The sequence below is a fragment of the Cynocephalus volans genome, chromosome 1 (genome assembly GCF_027409185.1).
Source record: "Cynocephalus volans isolate mCynVol1 chromosome 1, mCynVol1.pri, whole genome shotgun sequence".
Lineage (NCBI taxonomy): Eukaryota > Metazoa > Chordata > Mammalia > Dermoptera > Cynocephalidae > Cynocephalus > Cynocephalus volans.
Genome location: NC_084460.1, coordinates 84,384,559 through 84,409,111, shown reverse-complemented (window position 1 = coordinate 84,409,111; position 24,553 = coordinate 84,384,559). Strand labels below are relative to the sequence as shown.

Sequence of the window (24,553 nt, the reverse complement as noted above, 5' to 3'; positions counted from 1 at the left end):
CTTAATGTTTAATTATGTTGCATACTTACGGGACAGGGGTAGTAATGGTCTCTCTAAAAGCAACTTTTGGCTTTCCTGTGATACAAGGACAGCCATACTCTCTTTCCATCCTCTAAAAAGAGTGGGGGAGACAATTTTTTGGTATATTTAAAGTAAAAAAATAAACTGAAAGAAGAAAATCCTAAGCAGCTTAAATACCTTAGTAGCATTCATTTAAATATAATAGGTAAGCAAACAATAAATCTTAAATCATTTTAGTATCTTACAAGGATTACATATGTGAAACAATACAAACCACTATTACAGATTTTATATAAATAAACGCTAATTTAGACTGCTTAATTTACACCTGCCTCCAATTAATCTATCCACTAAAACTTTACCATAATATTATTACATATTCACTGGAATAATTTATAAATCTGTTGTCAGGATTTTCTATCTCAACTTTAAAGATATGATCATAGCACAGTTTCTCATCATATATCTTTTGTTTTCCTTCACACACACACACACACACACACACACACACACACACACACACACACACACACACACACACACACACACACACACACACACACACACACACACACACACACACACACACACACACACACAGACACAGAAACCTTTCCTAGGAAAGTATAGGCCCCACCCACACTTTTATCTATGAGGGGTCTTCAGAAACTTCATGTAAAGATTCATGTTATCTTTCAATTCTATTTTTCCACAAATTTTTGAAATAGCCTCATATTATAATGATCTTCAAGTACTGACTTGAGAAGAAATGGCCTGAAGAATGGGTACAACTGCAGGTCGTCTCCCTAAGGCTGGAACCAGGATTTAGTTGACCCCATTAACCATGCCCTGGGGATGGAGAATGCTTTTGTTGAAAATCCTCTGAGCCTTGATTCTAGGAGTCCACGATGTTTTACAAATTAAAAAAAAAAAACTTAGAAATCAAAAATAATTAATTTGTAACACATAGTGGAGGAAGCAGTATATACCACATCTGGATACAAAACAGAGTGAAGGCTGAAGAACCCCTATTAGTTTATAGTCATTAGATTGAGAATTATTGCCTTATACTCTCAACAAAACAAAGACAGAAATCAATTCAGTTTAACTTCCTTGTTATTCCTTACCTGAGCATAGATTTCCAGGTGTAATTCTCCCATTCCAGATACAATTGTCTCTTTACTCTCAGTGTCAAAGTGGACTTTAAATGTGGGATCTTCTCTTGTAAACCTGCTAATACCTTTTGAAAATTTGTCCAGATCATTCTTTAAAAGAAGAAAATCATTATACGAAGCATACTAAGCATGATGAACAATGGGACTTTTAAAAGAACTTTACTGAATGAAATCAAATATATTGGTAATTAAGAAATAAAAATGATCCACATGTAGTTCTACTCCATACTTCTTTTTAAAAAATGTGTTTGTATACTACACAGCCAAGAGAGCAAGGAATAGCTAGCTAACAGAATTTTCTTTCCATACCAAGACAGAATTCAAGTACCCTTTCCTATTACATTGACAAAAACCGTCCGTTTGTGGAAAACTGCCCATAAGGTAGAAAGTAGAATCTCTGTTACATTTTAGAAATCCTATACATAAACATAATCAAAAGAATCAGCATGTTTGCCAAGACCCTATTGTAGATTCAAGCAGGACAGTTAAGACCAACAGTAAGACAAATACTACACAGACTTCTCCCTTTCAAAACAATCTGCTTGGATGTGGTATGATACACCTTTATTTTCCTTAGATGTAGTTTCATGTAGTAAGCAGAATAACAATCCTCCGAAGGTGCCCTAATCTCCCCAAACCTGTGAATATGGTAGCTTACATGGTAAAGGGGACTTTGTAGATGTGATCAAGGTTACACAATTTGAGATGGTGAGATTGTCAGGAGTTATCTTGGTGGGCAAAACGTAATCACATGGGCCTTTACAAACGAAAGAGGGTGTCCTCTTCCTGGCTGGTCTTGGTGGCTTCTGTCTTAGAAGCTTCTTTGTTGGAACTGCTGATAGCAAGATTTCTTCAGGAAATGCCAGAATTGGGCACCCTGCCCCCAACTTCAAAGCCACAGCTGTTATGCCAGATTGTCAGTACAAGGAGATCAGCCTATCTGACTATAAAGGAAAATGTGTTCTTCTTTTACCCATTTAACTTCACCTTTGTGTGCCCTGCAGAAATCATTGCTTTCAGTGATAGGACCGAAGAATTTAAGAAACTCAACTGCCAAGTGACTGGTGCTTCTGTGGATTCTCAATTCTGTCACCTGGCATGGATTGACACACCTAAGAAACAAGGAGGACAGGGACCCATGAACATTCCATTGGTATCAGACCCCAGAGGCACCAATGCTCAGGATTATGGGGTCTTAAAGGCATCTCTTCAGGGACCTCTTTACCATTGATGATAGGGGTATCCTTCAGCAGATCACTGTAAATAACCTACCTGCTGGCTGCTCAGTGGGTGAGACTCTTGAGACTAGTTCGGGCCTTCCAGATCACTGACAAACATGAGGAAGTATGCCTGGTTAGCTGGAAGCCTGGCTGTGAGCCATCAAGCCTGATGTGCAAAACAGCAAAGAATATTTCTCCAAGCAGAAGTGAACACTAGGTTATTTTAGTGCTGGGCTGCAGTAGGCAGCCATGAGAACAAAACCTCTTTTGTACTTTTTTCATGCTTAAAACAGGAGACTTTAGATTCAGCCAGTATGTGGTGTGGTACAAGACAGGCCTTTCTTACAGGGGTTGGAGAGGCCAGGCTTTCTTCTCTTGGGTGGAAATGGCCTGAGCTGTGTTGTAGGGCAGGCCATCTGATGTGTATTATGTACCAGTAGTGGGGTGTTTGAGTCTGTTTTGTTTTGCTATGACAGGAATACCTGAGACTGGGTAATTTATAAAGAACAGAGGTTTATTTTGCTTACAATTCTGGGACAGCTGCCATCTGGCATGGGCCTCAGGCTGCTTCTACTCATGGAGGAAAGCGGCAGGGAGCCGGCGACAGGTACAAGCAGATCACATGGCGAGAGGAAGCAAGAGAGAAGGTGCCAGGGTCCTATAAACAACCAGATCTCATGGGAACTAATGGAGCGAGATCTCACTCAGGACCCCTTCTCCCCCAGGGAGAGCATTAATCCATTCATAACGGATCTGCCCCTATGACTCAAACAGCTTCCAACACTGTCACATTGGGGATCAGATTTCCACATGAGTTTTGGGGGGCACAATGCATCCAAACTCTATCATGGGGTATCAGCCCATTGTTCTTTCGTAGTTTCTACTAAACTTGAACTGAGACCTTGAAAAAAACAAAACAAAAAAGGGACGAGGAAGGCAGAAGGGTAGCTCGGAGAGATGCAGGAGATATCTGAAGCATGAGAAGGACTCAACCCTTGGTTGCTGACACTTCAGATGGGAGAAAGGGCCCCACAAGCCAACACAGGTGGGCAACCTCTAGAAATTAAGAACAACTCCCAGGTGACAGTCAGCAAGGAAATGGGGACCCCAGTCCTACAACCACAAGGAACTGAATTCTGCCAACAACCCGAGTAAGCAAGGAAAGAAATTCTCTCTTAGAGACTCCAGAAAAGAACACAACCCTGCTGATATCTTGATTAATTTAGCCCACTGAGGACCATGTCCCCATCTCAGAGTCTGTAACCTTGACCACATCTGCAAAGTCCTCTTTACCAAGTTAGGTAACATATTCACAGGAGGTTTGGGGAGATTAAGGCATCTTTGGAGGACCATTACTCTACAAAACTGTAAAATAATACATTTATGTTGTTTTAAGACACTACATTTGTGGTAAATTCTTATGGCTAACACATCCTGTACCACCAGTATTAACTAATACACCCTGTATATCAGTATAAACAGCTATGATTGAAAACATGCCTGGAGATATGGTGTGTGTTTTTTATGTTATCTCAAATTCTAACCACAATGCAACAAGATAGAATTATCCTCATTTTGCAGGTAAGGAAACTACATTCAGAGAGGTTAAGCGACTTGCTCAGGGCCACACAGCTGTGTACAGCAAAGCTGGGATTGAATCCTACGTTAGTCTTTTGCCTTTTCCCTGCACTAGCCAGATACTCTCAACATAGTAGAAGCATCATCCCTGTCCCTACTATTGAACTCCCTGCTTTATGCAGTGGCTTTATTATTTGATTTAAATTAATTTACTCCAGCAAGCAGACACTTAAAAAATTTTTAATGTATAAACAATCCAGACACACCAAAAAACCTTTTGGATTATTGATGCATTATTTATCCACCATTTTTGTAAATTATAAACAGTTAAATCTCTTAAACAAATTGTGGATTTAGGAATGAAGAAACATAACATTTTTAATTTCTAACCCTGAATATTTCAGAAGGAAAAGTTTGCAATCTTAGCAAAGCACCTGGAACAAACTATGGCATCTCACTGAGGTAAGATGTAAGGTTCGCCTTTCCTCAAGTTTTTGAGAAGATGGAATGATTTAATGTTTCTTGACACCTTAACTTTCTCTTTTCTATATTGAAAAAAAGTCTGGAAAAAATATCAAGGTTCCTCAAAATAGATGAAGTAGTAGCTGTTAATAATGTATCCCACTCAACAGTTCATCAGAATATGTTCTGTAAATTATAGTTTGCAGATGAGAAGAGGTCATTAAATGTTCACTCAACACATGAATAAGTGAATTTCAATGAACTACATTAACATGATAGTTATAAATGTCAAGGCAACTTAGGAACTAAACAATTATAGTTCAAGATCAGATAATTCTGATGGCAAGCTTTGTAAAAAGCTAAATGACATCAAAACCAATTATAAGACTATAAAAATAAAAAATTATAAACAAAAACCCAAATATAAAATTATATTTGAAAGTGAGAAAAACAGTCTTGTTTCCATGTTATACTCAAAAATTTACTTCATAAGTACCACAAAATCTAGAGATATAATTCATGAGACAATTAATTTAGCCAACATTCTAAAGTACTTTACAGTAGAGATTTACTACAGCTTAGAACAAAGGCCCCTGTTTTTCCTTTTCCAATCCGTTATGATCTCAATTGAGGAAATTACACTTACCCCTGTGGAGCCAATAACATAGTAAGGAGGTACATTATAAAGTACAGTCTGGTGAATAATACAATTTATTTCTTCAAATATACTGAGGAGTTATTAGAAACAGACTGGTAATTTGAACAGGTGATCTCAATTCCAAAAGAGGGAAATAGAGACTACAAGACTGATGGTTATCACAAGATACCATGTGCACTGCAGAGAGATGAAAAAGAGCTTGTTTTTATTGTGATATACTGAGCTTTAAATCAAACTCCTACCTTGTTAGAAGGTTTCATTGCTATTGAAATGACAGGATCAGGAACATGAATTGACTCCTAAAATATTTTTTAAAAGAACAGAAAAGAATTCAAAAGCAGCACTGCACAGGTCAGGAATAAATTAATTTTAATATGCTACTTTATAACAGAACAAAGGGCAAATACTAGCCAACATCTTTAGTATTAACAATATGAATCTTGATCTATTTTGCATTAAATAAATATATTAATATATTAATAAATACATAAAGCTGTCTACTTATATAATCTCCTCTCTCTCAAAATATAATTTACTTAACTGTTTAACATTAATCACTACTATGAATCCAAATACTGACATGTGAAATTCTTGTTGCCTAGTGGCTACATATGTTATTGCAATCTTCTGATAAGTTAGTTCATTTAATCAAAGTATACTACAATCTCTGAAAGGGAAACAGAGAAAGGGTACTATATTCTTTATACATATGGTATCTCATTTAATCAGTCACAACTCAGAGAGGCTGGTATTATTATCCTCATTTTACAAATAAAGTCATTAAAGGCTTGGAAAAAACAAAATAACTTGGCCAAGGGCCAGCAGTAGTATAGGGCAGAGGTGAGACTCTAACCAAGATCTATTTGCTTCAAAGCCTGAGTGAGCCCCTCTCACAACTACCAATTACTTCATATTGCTAATGACAAGTATTTAGAGAAGGCCTTATCAATAATACTTATAAAATATTCCTCTTATCTAGATCCCAAACAAAAATTATATACATTTCTTTATGATTTTTTTTGTAGTATCTTAAATCAATATGTAAAACCATAGACATCAGAGAATACTGTATAACAAAAAAATTATTAAATTATGAATTCATCATATTATAGATACAGGGAATTACTACAGTGCTCATCTATTAGAGATGGAGCAGTTCTTATGTAAATGACCCACTGCGTATTACCTGTCCCCCTAAGTACTTATACTCTTTCTTTATTGAATTCTGGAGAGAAAAATGGTCATAGTGTAGGAAAGCCTGCTCTGCTATAGAGGCAAAAAGAGAAGTGACTGAGGGGTATTCAAAGGCACGAATTGCCTGATCATGCTCTTCCCTCAGAAACCATCAATGATGAAAAGGGACCTCTGAGTTCCAAAGGGCAGGCTATATGCAGTAAGCCAGACTGTCTAAGTTGCACCTTGCCTTCTGAGCATGGTTATGTTCTGTTATCTCCAAGTCTAGTCTAAATGTTATAGTCTGGTTTTACAGTTCCCTAGAGGATTGAGGGAACATTCCACTCTCTGGCTGCTGAGTTTATAAGGAAGTAGCCCTCTGTTGGGACTAGCCTGTTGGCAGTGGTAACCATTAGAGAGGTACCCACAGTGGGCAGGCAGATCTCAGGGTGGAGTGGTCAGAGCTACACAGTCCAGGTGTTATCTACTGAAGATTTTTCCTCTGCATTAAACCCTGGACAATCATGAAATGATTTTACATGAAAAATCATGTAAGTTAGCTTACACAGAACACTTGTCTAATTGATATTCAAAGAGCTACAACCAACATTAAGAGAGCCACAATGAACTGGATGTCTGTGACACTTAAGTGACTATTTTTCTGAAGTACTAAATGTAGTATACAAAAACACAGACTTTTGAAATTCAAGTGATAAACAGCTCTGAAATCAAATGGCTTACCATAGAAAGGCCACTGCTATCTTTGTTTGTAAATGTGTCTCCACTAGCACAGTCAATGCCAAACAATGCACAGATGTCACCAGCATATACATCCTCAACATCCTAAATAAAGAAATAACACTAAATAATACTTGCAATAATACAAACCAAGACACAGAAACTAAAAAGTAATGCACAATAAACACATGTACATAAACAAATATGGCAGAATCTCTTACCATGAATTCTACAGAGAATGAATTTGCTAAAACCAATGCAACACCAACAACTAACCATGCCAAAGCATATCTCAAACAGGGCCTTTATTTAAACCACATCTCAACGGCAAGATTTTACTTTAAATGGAAAACTCAGAGCTATGGTTACTTGAAGGATTTGCAGTACTGACAAAACATAATGACTTACAGTTCTAAAGTTATTTCTATGGAATTAGAAATAGCTGCCCAGTTAGACAATGAGAGTTATGTATGACAAAGGTGTACAAGGAAAAACTACAAAGGAAGTTTTGAAAACAAAGGCAGAACAGAGCCCACTATACTAAAAATAATTTCAATTTCTCGCAGATGCAAGCAGTTAAGAAAACACAGGAAAGCTAAGAACAAAGGATTGCTGCCTCCAACCTCCCTAGTTTTTGTCCTTTTATATTGACAGTTCATTCACAACAGCTGTGGCTGTGAGTCAGTGTGCGTGTCTTTCTATAATACAGAGGTTACACATACCTCCTTGCTTCTGGTCCAGGAACCAGCTGTGACAACCACTAATCCCTTTAGCATGCCCCTGCTGCCTATCTCACAAGACAGCAATGCTGTCCAATTCTGAGAATGCCGATTCATCTTCCAGGAGAGACAAAAGTTATAGCTACCAAAAAAAATCCATAAGATTTTGCTTACACTTATAGACTTCTCCAGAAATATACAGCTGGATTGGGAAAGGGTGGGAGTAAGGTACAACCACATGCACTTGGTATTCCTGCCAAGGCCTAACTATAAGGACTCCAGAAGGCTAAGGCAGATTCAGAGCCAATTCAAGAATTCAAGGCATAAGCCAAAGTTTGCCTCCCAGACCAGACCTTGAGAGGTTTTAAATCTTCACGTGGATTCTGGCACCAATACGGCCCTTCAGGGAGTTCTACAGTAGGAATAAAAGCTCTAGGGTTAAACAGGGCTTTTACAACTTCCATATTTCAGAAAGTAAATTCACTGAACAATGTGGGAAATTGTAAGTGAATTTAAGAACCACAGTTCCACTGTCCTAAATGCCTACTACACGCTTTGTAATGATAGCTCTTGAGAAAAGAGCTGAATCTAGTGTTCTGAGTCTTAGGGAACTGTCTCTCTTCCTTTACCTTGGCCATCAAAGAAATACAGCTAACTTATAATTGGTACTATAAAATGAGTTTTTAACATCTGTTAATTTAGCCTATAGCAAAGTGCTAGATCAGAGGTGTAACACACCAAAGTAAAAAGGAAGAAGCTAGGAAAACACATATGCTCAACCAGAAGTGATTTTCTTGGGGGGTTCAGAATACCAAGAAGGTAGATACGCTCGACCCCCACGAAAGAAACTGATGATCTCCGAGTGACTCTGTACTTGCCTCCATCTTGTCAGCATGCATGCGAACCAGCCGTTGCACCCGAACTTTCTTCATTGTCCTCGTGTTACAGATGGTGTCACCCTTTTTCAGCTCTCCCTGATAATTGCGGACATAAGTTAACTGTCCAAATCGACCTGCCTGGAAGTCAAGATTGGGTAAGGGCAAAGAGAATAAAAAGAAACATAACAATCAAAATTAAGAGGAAAACTTCACAACTACTTCCAAATATTCTCTCCCAATTTTATTAGTCCATCTTCTATAGATGTTTCAGTTTACTGTCATGTACTATTTTAATACTAGCTTTGAACATAGATAAGATAAATTAAGTGGTTGTTATTGATCTATCTTTTTGGTATCACAATCCAAGATACTTCTTCAGCTTCCTCTGAAATAAGTTATCAGAAAAAATTTAAAAACTGTTTACACAGTAAGGAAGTATGCTTTTGCCTTCTAGTATTTTTTCATAATTTCAGTTTCATACATAAAACATGAAACAAAAATAAGGTATAATTATTAAAAAGATAACAAGAATACCATCAGGCATGGTAGGAGTGTACTATACATCTAAAACTCTTGATAATCATGTGGAAAGCTACACAAACAAGAGTCCTATGAAGTGACTGAATATACTGACACTGGCCAATTAGATATACATTCAAATGTTGCCAATTCTTTTTATAGGTTTAACACAATAGCAATCAAAATTACAACAGAAACATTTTTTAACATTTCATTAGTGATTTTAAAAATTTACTCAGAGGAATAAATGTGTCAAAATAGAAAATTTTCAAAAACTACAATAATGAGAAGAAACTAACCCTGAATGATATAAAAATATATTAAATGCTCAAAACTTAAATAGTACAAAACCAGCACAAATTAGATTGAACAGTCCATAGAGTATAGTATAAATATGTAAAGTGTAAAATATTTTGTCAATAGATGATAAAGAAGACTTGACATGTCAGTGGAAAAGTAAAAATAGTATTGCTCATAAACTAATAACTGGACAACTGGTTTTCTGTTTGGAGGCAGAGGAGATCCTACATTTAGATCCTACCTCACAGCATACACCAAAACAAATCTCAGTTGGATTAGCAATGACTATAAAAAGATAAAAAAGTAGAAGAAACAAAAGTAAATGTTGACAAAATATATTAAAAAAGAGGGTTTCTAAGATTTAAAATGAAAGAATGACTAAAGAAAAAGAACGACTGAAAAAAGACATACCTGACTACATAAGTATTAAAGAGCTAATTAAGAAAATCAACTTTATTAGAGAAAGCTGGCACAAAGAAGTAAAAAACACTTTGACCCTAATAAAAAAAAAAGAACAAAAGAAATAAAAAGATAGACATGTTTTCTATCTTTTCCCTTTTCTAATTTTAGTTATTTGGCGGGGAGTGGGGGGGTAGAGCATTCCAATTAGTTACTGTGAGAACTGTAACATTTATACTTTATTGAGCAATCTGAGATGTTTTAAATTAATATTGTATCTAAGTACAGAAATCTACCGAATATGTTTCAAAATAAAAGATGAACTCCCCAAAAAAGAAAGAAAAAGAAAATTACAACTGCATAATAAATATGAGAAAATGTTCTGTCATTAGGAATTAATGCAAGTCAAAGTATTATAATATCATTTTTCATTTATTCAATCAGTAATGATTTTTATATAATACTCAATGCTGACTTAGAGTCATCAAAATAACCTAATACATTAATACTGAGAGTGTGAAAGCAATCTGGCAATTTGAACCATTAAATATTATAACATTCTATACCTGAAACTCAATAATCACTATTCTGGGAATCCTAAGAAAATATTCTTAAATACATATTTTTAAAAGCTTTATGCATAAAAATTTTCTTTTCTTTTTTTTTTAAAAAAGATGACCGGTAAGGGGATCTTAACCCTTGACTTGGTGTTGTCAGCACCATGCTCACCCAATGAGCTAACCGGCCATCCCTATATGGGATCCGAACCCGGGGCCTTGGTGTTATCAGCACCGCACTCTCCCGAGTGAGCCACAGGCCGGCCCATGCATAAAAATTTTCACTGCAATGTTTTTTCTTTCTTTCTTTCTTTTTTTTTTTTGACTGGTAAGGGGGTCGTAACCCTCGGCACGGTGTCGTCCGCACCATGCTCAGCCAGTGAATGCACAGCCATCCCTATATAGAATCCGAACCCACGGCCTCGGCGCTACCAGTGCCACACTCTCCCGAGTGAGCCACAAGGCTGGCCCACTGCAATGTTTTTTCTAATTTTTAATTAAAATGATTTTTTTCTCATTTAGTAGGAAAAAGCCCCAAAACTGTAATCCCACTCCAGAAATAACCACTCTTAACACTTCCAACTTATCCACCACTTTTCCCACTTTAAATATTACGGACAGAAGCAACAACACCCTAACAAAAAGGACACCCAGTGCCCAAATCTTGGTTTCTATTGTGCCCATTCTCCATAAAAAAGAACCAGTCTCCTTGGAGAAATCACTGAGTCTCGGGCTGGGACATGGAATAACCAAGATAAGCCTGGAGCATCTTCTAGTACCAGAATGTAAGGTAGTACTCAATAAAACAAAACACTGAAAGACATCAAAGAGACACAGGAGCCAACTGAAAGAGATCCCAATGGCCACACCTAGCCAATTCAAGCAACGAAATAATATACTAATGGATTATAACTCAAAGTGCAAAATAAAAATCCATAAGTCCATACTGATATAAATGATTGACTGAATAAATAAATAAGTGGGGGACAAAAGACAAACCTATCATACAGAAGAATTCCAAATAACTTATGTAGATAATGCTTCCTCAAGGAGATGGAGCATAATTCCCCACCCTTTAAGTGTGGGCCAAGCACAGTGACTTCTTTTTAAACAGTGCAGTGTAGAAGGGGGAAAAAAAACAGACACTACCTCAGCCAGGTGATCAAGGTTAACATTAACAGTGACAAGTCATGTTGACAATCTGCACCCTCGATATGATGTGACAAGAATGACACTTTACTCTGTGGTTGTCTTCCTAAAAACACATAACCCCAATCTAATCATGAGAGAACATCAGATAAACTCAAACTGAGGGGCATTCTACAAAACACCTGACCAGTACTTCTTAAAAATATAAGGTTATGAGAAGGAAGGAAAGTCTGAGAAACTGTTACAGTCTGCAGGAGCCTAAGAACACATGATGACTAAATATAATGTGGTACCCTGGACAGGATACTGAGACAGAAAGAGAATATAGGCAAAAACTAAGGGAATTCAAATAAATAAGGAATTTAGTTAATAATATATCAATATTGGTCCATTAGTTGTGACGATGTATATTAACAACAGAGGAAACTGAGTGCAGGATACATAGGAATTCTCTGTACTGTCTTCACAACTTTTCTGTAAATCTAAAACTATTCTAAAATAATAAGTTTATTTTTAAAAAAATCACAAACATCTTTCCATGTCAAAAAATAGGCATCTCAACATAATTTTCAAATTCTAAATAACATTCTCTTGTAAGGATGTACCTCAATTTATTTAATCAAACTGTAATTCCTGGGCATTTTGAATTGTTTGTAAGATTTCAGTTTTAGAAGATATGATGACCGAACTGAAGCTAACATGAATATACTACCCTTCATTAGTGACCTAGGACAACTTTCTAGAAGTGGACCCAATGTTATTTACAATGGTAAAAACTGGAAACAATATAAATATCCACCAATTAGGAAATTTTAAGCAAATTATGGTATATCTACTTGATAGAATATTATGCTACCATTTAAAATGTTTAATCTATTTATGTAAAAATTTCTACTTTGAAACTGCTGAAGAAACTTGAAGGAAATGCACCTAATGATGATGCACTATCACCTGAGTGTTAAGACGTAGGAAATTCTTATTTGTTCTTTCTACTTTTTCTATCTTACAAATGTTTCATAATGGCATAGAGTCATTTTGTAATAGGAATAAAAGCCTAAAAGTAAAGAAATTTTCTACAGATAGCAGTTAAATATATTACAAAGCAACTTACCTCCAGCTTAAAAGCCAGGCCTACAAATGGATGGGAATTGTCTCTTGTGGAATTCATTAAGATTTTGGTTTTCTCTTTTGAGTCACTTAAAAATAAAAGAAATACAAATCTATGAGATGTAATATTTGCTATTTCTTTTATATCAATTTGTTTCATCAAAGAGTATTATCTGAGAAAAAGCACATGCGCGCTAAACATTTCTGACCTAACATGTAAGTGAAAAAAATTTTTTTTTCCCTTTTGTAGCTCTCTGATAATGGGATTCGAACCCTTGACCTTGGTTTTATAACACCGCTCTCTAACCAACTGAGCTAACCAGCCAACACTCATAAGTGAAATTTTACTGGAAGAGAGCAGTTAAGTTATTAGGGCTTAGTTACTACATAGTGACAAGACCAGAGCAGACTAAAAAACACAGATATGGTCTGGTAGAGAAGGACAAGAAAAAACTTAAAAAAGTTTGTTTCTTAAAGCTTTTTTAAAAATATGACTGAAAACCGCTGGTCCCAAATGAGAAAATTCTCTAATGATGTAAACCTTGAGAGACAGTAAAACAAATCATACTTCTAACTCACAAACAGAATATGATACAGGAACTGGTATAATAAATATTTTTTTATATGCCAAAATTATTACCCAAATAAAAACAGTGATTGATTTTTATGAAAAGAAAAAAAAAAATGATCACAAACATAACTAGAAGAACTATCCTTAAACTCCTTCACAGTGCATTAAGTATTAAAGTATTTCTGTATAAAATAAGATTCAATTTCCGAAACTTACTCCTCCTGATTGAGAATAGCATAATTCTGGACTTCAGATGGATTTGGGAGATATTCTAAAACAGCATCTAAAAGAGGCTGAACTCCTTTGTTCTTCAAGGCACTTCCCAAAAAAACAGGAGTAAATGATCTATTTAGAGTAGCTCTTCGGATTGCAAGCTACAAAAGAAAAAAATTTAACAATCAGTTATTGTTAAAATTACATTTTGTGCTTCAAGTCAACTACAAACCAATAAATGAATAAAATGAACTGATACTCTGGAGTACTGGCTCTAGAAGAGACTAAAATCAGGTCACTGTAACTTAAAGTCAAAAAAAGAAAATCAGGGCTAGGAAGTGATTTACTGTACAACTGCTTTTGACACTCTTGGAATCATTAATACTCACTAATATTCAATTTGGCAAAAAAATATACATATACACACACAAAAATAGACACATTCATAAAACAGCACAGTGTGCTAACAAGTGTGTAAAATAGAGGAAAAAGTAATATATGTGCAAAAAACCAAAAACAACTCTGGAAAAATACACCAGAAACCATTAACTGGTAACCTGTTTTAGGGATAGTACAGATAACTGGGCAGATGGGAGAAAATGGAAGGAGTTTTTACCATATACCTTTGTATACTTTTTAAATGTTTAAAACATATGAAAGTATCCTCTATGACAAAACATACAATTAACTTATATTTTTCGTTTTTTAAAGAACATATACCTGGGAAACCAAATAGTACAAATCATTTATAAATTAGGGGTCCTGATAGTAGCAGACTCTAAAATAACCTGTAGGTCCTGCCCCAGTCTTCAGTGTGAGCACTATCAATGTGTCCTTCTGGCTGAGCAGGCTACAGAGAGTACGTAGTAGAGCTTTAGCTCTAGCAGCTGGAAGAGGCCAACAAGAGTGCTGTGGCCACAACCTGCCACTGCAGAAATATGGAGATGGCATACAAGTATTTCTCAGTCCTCATGAAAAAAACACAATAAAAAGTAGGATACAGCTCAGCACAACAGAAGGGGGTTTATGAATGCATGGGAAATAAGCAAATACTGTTTGAAGCTATCTTAAAAAGTTGCTCTTGCTAGGAACAAGAAATGGCCAGGTCACTAAACACTTAGGCTACCATAAGCCACTTGGTCACATCTTTGACTTTCCAATTCTCCCTAATATGTAAGTAGGGACATATAGTAATCTTACCACACTTTATATCTATAGAACAGAGGAACACATGAGGGTGGTAAATAGAAACAAAGGAGAAATTAAAACTATCCCTTACACCAACCTAACAAAAGCTTTAGTTTTCCAGTATTTTCCCTTGTTTTCGTAAGGGATAGGTTCAATCACTTTCACACTTGAAAGCTGTTGCCTTTCCAATGTTCCTAATAATCTGTCAAACCATGATACAGAAACTAAAGTACACCCATGTACCCTATGCAGAAAGGAATAAAAACAGCAGAACTATAACTTTCCTCGGAAAATCCTACTTGCAAGGTTGGCTCTGATCTCTGCTATGTGTACCAAGTGGGTTGAAAGAATGAATATCAGTCTTTTTTTCTATTATGGTGCTAAAATATACATAAGATAAAATTTACCATTTTAATCATATTTCTGTGTACAGTTCAGTGGCATTAAGTACATTCGGTGTTGTGCTACCATCACCACTATCCATCTCCAAAATGTTTTCATGATCCCAAAGTCTATACTCATTAAACAATAACTCCCCATTAAGCCCTCCCCACAACTCTTGGTAACCACTATTCTACTTTCTGCTTCTATGAATTTGACTATTCTAGGTAACTCATGTAAGTGGAATCATACAATATTTGTCCTTTTGTGTCTGGCTTATTTCACTTAGAACGTCTTCAAGTTTCATCCATGTTGTAGCATGTATCAGAATTTCATTCCTTTTTGAGTCAGAATAAATAGTCCATTGTATGTATATACCACATTTTGTTCATCCATTCATCCACTGATGAACATCTGGGTTGATTTCACCTTTTGGCTATTGCTCATAGCTACTGCTGCTATGAACACTGGTGTACATTATTTGAGGTCCTTCTTCCTTTTGCGTATATCCCCAGAAAGAGAACTGCTGTATCATATCATAATTCTATGTTCAATTTTTTTGAGGAATGGGCATACTGTTTTCCACAGTGGCTGCACCATTTTAAATTCCCGTCAGCAGAGCTCAATGGTTCTAATTTCCCCACATCCTTGTCAACACTTGCTATTTTCTGGTTTCTGTGTTTGTTTGTTTTTAATAATAGCCAGCCTAGGGCCGAGCTGTGGCGCACTCGGTAGCATGCTGTGCTAGCAGCGCGGCGACGCTCCCGCCGCGGGTTCGGATCCTATATAGGAATGGCCGGTGCACTCACTGGCTGAGTGCCGGTCACGAAAAAGACAAAAAAAAAAATAATAATAATAATAATAATAGCCAGCCTAATGGGTGTGAAGTGGTATCTCATCGTGGTTTTGATTTGCATTTACTTAATGATTAGCAATGTTGAGCAATGTTTTATGGCTAATTGGCCACTTGTATATCTCCTTTGGAGAAATGTCTATTCAAAAAATGAATATCAGTCTTAAGCAGGGATCTTCTCTTTATTTTTAAAACAGCTGATTCCTTACTTAAGGAACCTATAAGGCTTTATGCAATGTTCCCAAACATTGCAACATTACATTATATTAGTCTGTAAACATTTAGCAGCCTCATGTCTTAACCTGCCTTATTGCTGTAACTTCTCTATATTTATCTTCTTTAACTTCTTTCTTTTTAATAAGGATATACCCAAGAAGCTGGCTGTTTAAGTATCTGAATTACGACTCTTTTCTCATTTTAAGATAATACACAACTCACTACTTTTAAAAAAAGTAATACGCCATGTCAAGTATTTTTCGAGGAAACCAATTATATTAAATAAATTACTCATACTTCATTAATAAAGCCCATGCATAATAGCATCATGTCCCCTCCTCACAAAAACAAACAAACTTTTTCTTGTTAATATAAGACTAATTTTGAGAGCAACTGCCTTTATTTTATTGATTGATTGATTGACTGGTTGGTGGCTGGCTGATAGGGGATCTGAACCCTTGACCTTGGTGTTATAATACCGCACTCTAACTAACGGAGCTAACTGGCTGGCTGCCTTGCCCCCTTTTCAAATTTATTTTATTTACTTATTTTTTAACACTTGCCTTTAAATCAGAAATTGAGGGGATTTTTTCTTCCAGGAATAGCTCACCAAGGTGCTCATCTGAATTGGCAACACATTCAATTAGCTCCTGCCGGTGGTCAGCTGCCTCTGTCCTGAATTCGGCTGGAATTTCACCATATCGAACAATCTGACTAAGAAAAGAAACGTTTTATTTTTGTACTTAACGATATTCAATTAAACATACAAAGCACCAATGAAAAAGATATGACTAATGGCTAAAAAATTTTGGGGGGGTAATAAAGAACTCTGATATATTTGCAATCAATGGCAAATAAGACTAATAACATATATCTTTAACATTCAGACAGAACAGTTGGCAAAAATACTTAAATAGGCAAAGTAACTTGCTCCAGGTTGTACTACTAGTAAATGGAAGAGCCAAGATTCAAACAGTCCACTATAACGAGAAAAAAATACAAGGGTACTTCAAAAAGTTCATGGAAAGATTCATATTATCTTTCAATTATATTTTTTCAAGAAATTTTTGAAGTACCCTCATAAATATCCCCAGCTTTTACAATAAAAATGACATTCTATTTTTCTGTATGTCAAGTTTTACAGAAGATAATGATAAAACATATAATACAAAATCCTTCCCAGTTGAACACAAACTGTTTTATCTTTATTCTGTTTCCGTACACAGTAAAACGACTTCACAAAGTGTCAACTAAATCAAAGATTAAAATTGTTTTCAGTATATAAAATTATTTTTACTGTACTTATATTCTAATTATTCAAAAATTGGCAAGCATACAAAGTAATGAGCATCCATTTATTGAATACCTATAAAGCAGCAAGCACTAAACTAAGTATTTGACAAGTTACTTACTTAATCTTCACATCATATGAATGAAGTAGCTTCTATTATCTACGTTTTCAAATGCGGAAACCAACTTAAACAGGCAAAGTAACTCGACCAATGTTGTACTACTAGTTAATAGAAGTGCTAAGATTCAAAGCCAACATGTCTGAAGCCCATCCAAGCTTTTGAAAATTCTATTAACTGTAATTTAGAACATCATAATCTCTAAAAAGCAGGTTTAGAGAACTTACTCTATTTCTTTCCATTAATAACAAACCCAATCCCACAGTTTTAAAGACAGAATGTCCCAATTTGTAGTAAAAAAGGTGACTAAATCTGACAGACTCTTCACATCTTGACACCAGCTGTCCATTCCTCTAGGGACTGAACAGGTAAGAGTCACAAATAAAATACACACAACTGAAAAATGGATATACTTGATATTTAAAAATATCAAAGTTTTTTGAGGTATTTCTTTCAAAATGGAAATTATTGTCAAAAAATAATAAGCTTTTCAGGAAACACACTCCTAAGTAAAAAAAGACAGAATATGCCAGTTCCAAAAAGTCAGAAAATAATTCTTAATATCCTAAAGTATGCTGTTAACAGTCTTCAGATCTTAATTTCATCCTTTCTGGTAAGCTCCTTGGCTCTTAGCCTTTCATGTGTCAGAATCATCTGTGCAGTCCTTTCCAAACATACATACCCACTGCTCTAGGGCTGTGGAAAGGAGGGCATGTATATTAAGAAGCAACAGAGTTTAAGAACCTCTACTTTAGACAACAGAAATATACACCCTGGTAATTCTGGGAAAGGGGATTTATCCACTTATTTACAAGTACTTTTTGAGTCCCTAGTATGTACCAGGTAGTTCTAGGGGCTGGGGACATAGCAGTTAATAAAGCAGGGAAAAAAACTGCCTTCTTGGGCCTTACCTTCTAAGATAGATAAACTTTGTTATCATTACTTAGTTGTCACACAAAAAGTGAGAGAAACACCTTATCCACTGGATAGCTTCCATCCTTTTCCTGCCTACAAGATGGCTGATGAGGATTAATTCTATAGTTCACTGATCACAATGCCATTCACCCACCTGCCAGACTTGTAACCCCAATTCCGCAGAAGAAGAAGGAAACCCCTCAGCAAGTGCCTTTGGAAAACTACAAGGCTACTGGGGTCACTCTTCAGAACAAAGGGTCATTTACTACTCCTTACATTGTCTAGATCAGAATCACTCAAAGTATGGTCTGCAGACTTGCAACGTCAGCATCACCTGGGAACTTTCCAGAAAAGTAAACTCCAGGCATCAGCCCGTATCTACAAAATCAAAATCTCTAGAGGAGGACCAGGAATATGTGTTTTCACAAGCTCTCCAAGTGATTTTTATGAATGCTAAAGTTTGATAACCAGTGGACAATTACAGTACTTTTTTACGCAAAGGTCACTCAAAATTTGATTGACCAAATTCCATGTCAAAAAGTTACCAATTTGTTTCTTGCAGTTCCCAAACCAAATCTGTACAATTTTAACCGTTTTTACATATCAGTCCTTTTTATCTTTGTAATCCCACGAAATAGGTAGAACAAATATTTATGACACCTATTTTCTTTCCCAATTTTTATCACAATACCCAGGACACAGCAGCTGCTCTATAAGTCTGCAGAATGAATGAATAAACAAACAAGTAGAAAAAGAGATATTATACTACTAGTCCAAATTGAAGGCCTCCTTTTACTACACCATGCATGCCATGTGATGAGTATATTACCCCAAAATAATATATTTTGAATACTGAGCAAAATATGTTAGTAACCAGTATTAAAGGCATTAAAACAAGGTCATCTTAGATAATATTCTTCCACCCACATTTCAAAAAGACACATACTCTATGTTTAAAGAACTCATCCTTTCCTTTACTTTGATGTTTTTTGAAATACAGAATTTTTAATAGCATAATGTTAACACTTACCCAAACTCTCCATCAAAATAGATGGCTCGTTCCTCAAGGAGATCTATAATACCTTTAAAATTACCCTCCAAACCAATGGGTATCTGCACAAATGCTGCATTATGATTTAGTTTAGACCTGAAAAATAAAAATGTACCTGTTTATCTCTTTTCTTTTCCCCAAATCCCTTTGAAATGACAAAATAAATATAAATCAATGGCAGACGTTGTAGAACTGAGAAGGGTGTTAGCAGCAGGTCCAAACACAAGATACAAAGCAGCTGGGAACAGACTGACAACCAAACCCTAGGAGCTGAGGAAGCCACAACCCCATCTGGGCAATAGAAAGAACTCCAAAATAAGTGTTTTCCCATCAGATCCCCAGAATACATAAGATCAGAAGTAGAAGGGGGAAGAACAGGTCAATGGGTGGCTGCCCAGGAAATTAAAGGACAGTGGGATAGCCGAGCCCATGTCCCATAATTAGATCAACTGACTAGCAGAGCTGAGTACAGCTATATGAAGAGGGAGTTCTTAGAAAACTCTCAGAGTGGGTGTTAAAGCCAGACACTCATCATCAGCCTGCACCCCCAACCAGGCACAACCACTGAACTGACTGTGATTCCCACTGGAGAAGAAATATGCTGTAGCTATCACTATTTCAGTCTACACTCTAGACACTCATCTATAACTATGGATAAAAATCTGAGAATCACCAAGTATTTGAAGGAAACCAATAGCTTGGAAGAGAAGTGTGAACTCAAAAAATAGTACTAACCTCCAAGAAGAGGGTCACTAAAGGAAAGAAAATAAAATTTAAAGATTTGAGAAGTAATTACCTCTATTAATAAAGATGTCACAATAAAAGAGAAAGTTTATGGAACTTAACTACATAATTGAGAGAAAACAGTGTAATCAATGCTAAAAGAGAATATTCTTGGAATTCAGAAAAAGACTTGGTGAAAAGAGTCCATATATGCCAAGCACAAATAAAATAAAAACAAATAGTGTAAATGTTTAGTTTTACTAAGAAAATATTATAAACATTCCCAAAAGAAAAATTTCACTTTCACATTCTTAAACACATCACTTCCATCAAATTTTGTCATCAGACACATCTCTCTTAGCCCATAAACTACCACAAACTTTACCACCTACATCTATCAGCTCTGTCATGTGAAACTTGAGTAGGAATTCTACAACTACAACTGCACATCTACAAAATGTGAAAAGTGAAATGCTGACCACAGTACTGGGCAAAATGTGAAATGCTATAAATACCCCTGGGTTATGTGTGGTACAAAATGGAAATGTTACTATTGTCCTAGCAAATATGTTACCTTCTGAAAGGAAAGGAATTTCTTCTCTATGGATACTACTGAAGGGCATTAATTAAAATCCCTCAAGTAAAGATTAAAACTGAAGATGATCCTTTAGATTTGTCTAAATAAAACACAGTATTTTTAGAATCTACTCCAGATTATAACTTCTCTAATTATAGCAAAACAATATAAATTGCCAGATTATTTTCTGAATTCATCTTCAACTATACTTTTCCCCATTTTACAGAGAAGGAAGTTGAGTTTGCACCACAAATCAAACTATTGAACTCAGTGTTCCACTTACTAAGATAAGTCACTCACATAAATAAATTTAAAAAAAGAAAAAAATTTAAGAAAAATGTTTAGTAACACTGAATTAATCATCCTTCTGGATACAAGGTTTGCTGTCCGTATCATCACACCCTCTCGGTTCATCCTAAGGCTCAGTACCTCATTTGCTGCAAGGCCCTGGCTGGGTTGGAGCCCATTCGGTCCAGTTTGTTAATAAAAGTTAGAAATGGAACATTGTAGCGCTTCATCTGACGATTAACAGTCATGGTCTGGCACTGCACCCCTCCAACAGCACAGAGAACAAGGATTGCCCCATCCAACACTCTCAAGGCCCTTTCAACTTCTATGGTGAAGTCCACATGCCCTAAATGAGACAAAGAAGTATATGAGGGCCTTAACCATAACTACAAAACAATTAAAATCAAGCTCTAATTAATCTGGAATCAACCTTGAACCATATACGAGTCTGAAGGTTTAATATATGCACTATTAAAAGTCTTTGTATCTCTGTTCATTACATAAGTCTTCTAATTAGAATGTAGATTCCTGAGCTCACCAATACCATTTACCCATCAGAAGGTTCAGGGACCAATAAGATGACTTCAAGAAGGAACTAGGGCACAGGCATCTTTGGAATCAGCGGGAATACATAAAAGGCAAGAACCTTCCTACTCATAGTTTATTTGCACTGTTTTTCAAGGAAACCAGGTGAGGATGAAGTGCTTTAGGTTCTAAGTCAGTCTTCTCTAATAGAAATTCAGTGTCACATTTCTGAGTATTTATTTGCTACTCAAACTTAATTGGGTCACAGTAGAGGAAAGAACCAAATATGCTTTTGCCAAAAGAAGCTGCAATAAAACCAAAAATCCAACCCACCAGGAGTATCTATAATGTTGATATTAACATCTTTCCACATGGTATAGGTGGCTGCTGACTGAATAGTGATGCCTCTTTGTCTCTCTAGTTCCATAGAATCCATGACAGCACCAACTCCATCTTTACCTTTCACCTAAACACAAGCACAGCAGTTCAGATTTCTGTCCCTGCATTCCAAGAAGGAAAGCAATCTCACTGAAATGGAATCAGAACACAGATAGTTGATTTATGCACTTTTCAGATAAACCCAATTGTCAAACTGTATCACCTCATAAAATAGAAAACTGATTACAGGTTTTGCCCTGTATTAACTGCCAAACCCTTTTTTCATTGCTACCCTCAACAACTGCTAAGGCAGAACAATCACCCTGGTTTTAGAACTATCCTCACTCCTTCTGAACTGCTGTGAACCAGCCTTGCATTAGTCCGTGAGGAGGTATTCAGAGAACAGAGCTTTCCCAACTCTGTTCCACATCGATTCTGAGGCCTAAGTGGGAAGGATTCAGCTTTTAAAGTATATGATTTAACAAAACGACCTTCATTTGAAGAAAATATTTTAAACTGGAGAATTAAGTTACTCAATGATATGGTAATGTCTTCAGGAGACTTTCAAAAAATTTTTAAATACTTTTATTATGATTTACGTGTTTTTTAACCATTAAGTTTATATATCATTTTAAGCCCATTTTTCCATTTAACATTATAAATATTTTGCCATATTATTAAAAACTATGTAAAAACATTTAATGGCTGTTTAAGGGTACAACACATTGATTTTTTTTTTTTTTTTTGCAGCCGGCTGGTACAGGGATTGAGTCCTAGACCTTCGTGATATCAGCACCATGTTCTAACTATCTGAGCTAACTGGCCAGTCCCATCATATTGATTTAACATGCTTAAAAGACAGTCTGCTCAGAATACTCATGGTGATAGTCTCTAAATAATTTCTCAGAACAATGTATTTCAAGACAACTTGATCTATTCTCTTTGCACATGTGACTTTGTTTAAAGATCCCCTATTACCATTATTTTAATCTTTCAGGTTTTGTGTAATTTATTAAATCATAACTACAAAACAATTAAAATCAAGCTTTACTTAATCTGGAATCAACCATGAACCATATACCTCATGCATCTTTGCAATTCTGCCAGTGTAGTAAAGCACTCGTTCTGTTAATGTAGTTTTCCCAGAATCAATGTGAGCTGAGATTCCAATATTTCGTATTTTTTCATTAGGAATTACCCCTGATGAACACCATCGACAGGGCTTCCAATTAATCTGAAAAAAAAGAGAGCTCAATTCAGTGCACTTTTTATAAGAGACGTCTTTCCTCCAAAGAACCTCAATGCGCATGAGGTAGCTTGGAAAAGCAGAAGGGGAAATGTTTAAACCTACAACTCCTGTAACCAAAGGAAAGACCACAAAAAACAGAAAAGACATATTCTTAAAAGTAAATTAAATTAAAATGGGACAGACACCTTTGCCAAACGTTACAGGTTTGAAAATACACACTTGGGCCCATAAAATCAGAAAGACAACGCCTAACAACTACTTTAACAGGAAATACAAGTTTTAGCTTAAATTTTACTTTAATTTTTCCCTCTTTCCTCTTACCTTAATTCACAGCTAGCTAAGATGTTTGAGGACTTATGTGCTCTATGCAGTGGTGCCAAGAGCTCCAAGACATCCCCCATAAGTTTCCAATTTCCTCTAACTAAAAACAACTAATAAAGTGTCTTTTTTTTAAAACTTTACTCTTGGAAGGAAAATCATGTATTTCATGGAATCAATACACAATATAAACCTGTCCCTATAGGTCTGCACTTCCAAAATGCACTGCAACCACTTCTGTGAAGAAGGAGGCAAAACACCTTGGAAAAGGTGGATAAAATATCAAAAGAAATCTGGGTGACAGGAGCTTAGTTGGTCAAATCCCAGGGATACCACAGAGCAAAACGAGGTTTGCATGACAGGAAAGGCTCAACATCAACCTAACTCTACCCTACTCTCCGACCCCTCCCCCACCCAAAAGGCTTTTATTCACAAACTTGAGTCCTCTATAGGCCTAATAAGAAACATAACCAAAGAAAAATACCGGGAAGTTGAGCGCCAAATCAAATGACCCAGGGGGCCGGCTGAGACAAGGGGGCAGTCACGGAGTCAGAAATCCTGGGTTCGAGCCCCGGAAACACTTTTCCCCTGACTGACCTTCACTCAAGTCACTTCTCTTTAAAGTATACCATAAAGAAGAGACTTAACCATAAATCAGGGGCCCGTCCAACCTCCCAGGGCACTGAGAGGCTGCTCACACGAACGAAGGGCTGCCGCGCAGGCACCGAGAAGCTTTTCGGCACCGAGGCATGACCGCTCGTATTCGGAGCTGTCAGTCAGGAGGCCTCAGAGAGGAAAGGGGTGTCACTGCTTCCCCGGCCCTGGAGGGGACGAATGGTCCGGGCACCGGTCTCTGGCTCGGGCTTGCCGGGCAGCAGTACCTGCCTTCCCTGCCAGCCCAGGGCGGCAGGGACCCGCGGAAGCGGCCCGCGCCCCACAGCCGCGGCGCCGGCGACGGCGGCTCCCAGCAGCCTCATGGCAAGTGCAGTACACACGCGAAAGCCCTGCTGCCCCGAGACTGCTCAGACGCCGGCACCACAACCGG

The 24,553-nt window shown here is 36.6% G+C and overlaps 1 protein-coding gene and 1 pseudogene across 1 annotated transcript in view; one reads left to right on the top strand and one right to left on the bottom strand.

Annotated features, from left to right (window-relative positions):
- The window catches only part of GFM1 (G elongation factor mitochondrial 1), a 41,461-nt gene extending 16,908 nt beyond the window's left edge, over positions 1 to 24,553 (bottom strand). Inside the window, exons 1-13 of the mRNA XM_063100525.1 lie at positions 24,390 to 24,553; positions 23,023 to 23,175; positions 21,897 to 22,029; positions 21,180 to 21,384; positions 19,430 to 19,546; positions 16,639 to 16,789; positions 13,441 to 13,598; positions 12,658 to 12,742; positions 8,623 to 8,760; positions 7,029 to 7,130; positions 5,357 to 5,413; positions 1,149 to 1,286; positions 30 to 112 (exon numbers count right to left, since the gene is read on the bottom strand). Coding sequence (XP_062956595.1) covers positions 30 to 112; positions 1,149 to 1,286; positions 5,357 to 5,413; positions 7,029 to 7,130; positions 8,623 to 8,760; positions 12,658 to 12,742; positions 13,441 to 13,598; positions 16,639 to 16,789; positions 19,430 to 19,546; positions 21,180 to 21,384; positions 21,897 to 22,029; positions 23,023 to 23,175; positions 24,390 to 24,485 — 1,616 coding nt within the window. The 5' untranslated portion in view covers positions 24,486 to 24,553. The remainder of the gene's footprint in view (positions 1 to 29; positions 113 to 1,148; positions 1,287 to 5,356; positions 5,414 to 7,028; positions 7,131 to 8,622; positions 8,761 to 12,657; positions 12,743 to 13,440; positions 13,599 to 16,638; positions 16,790 to 19,429; positions 19,547 to 21,179; positions 21,385 to 21,896; positions 22,030 to 23,022; positions 23,176 to 24,389) is intronic.
- Positions 1,643 to 2,626, top strand: LOC134385792 (peroxiredoxin-1-like; annotated as a pseudogene).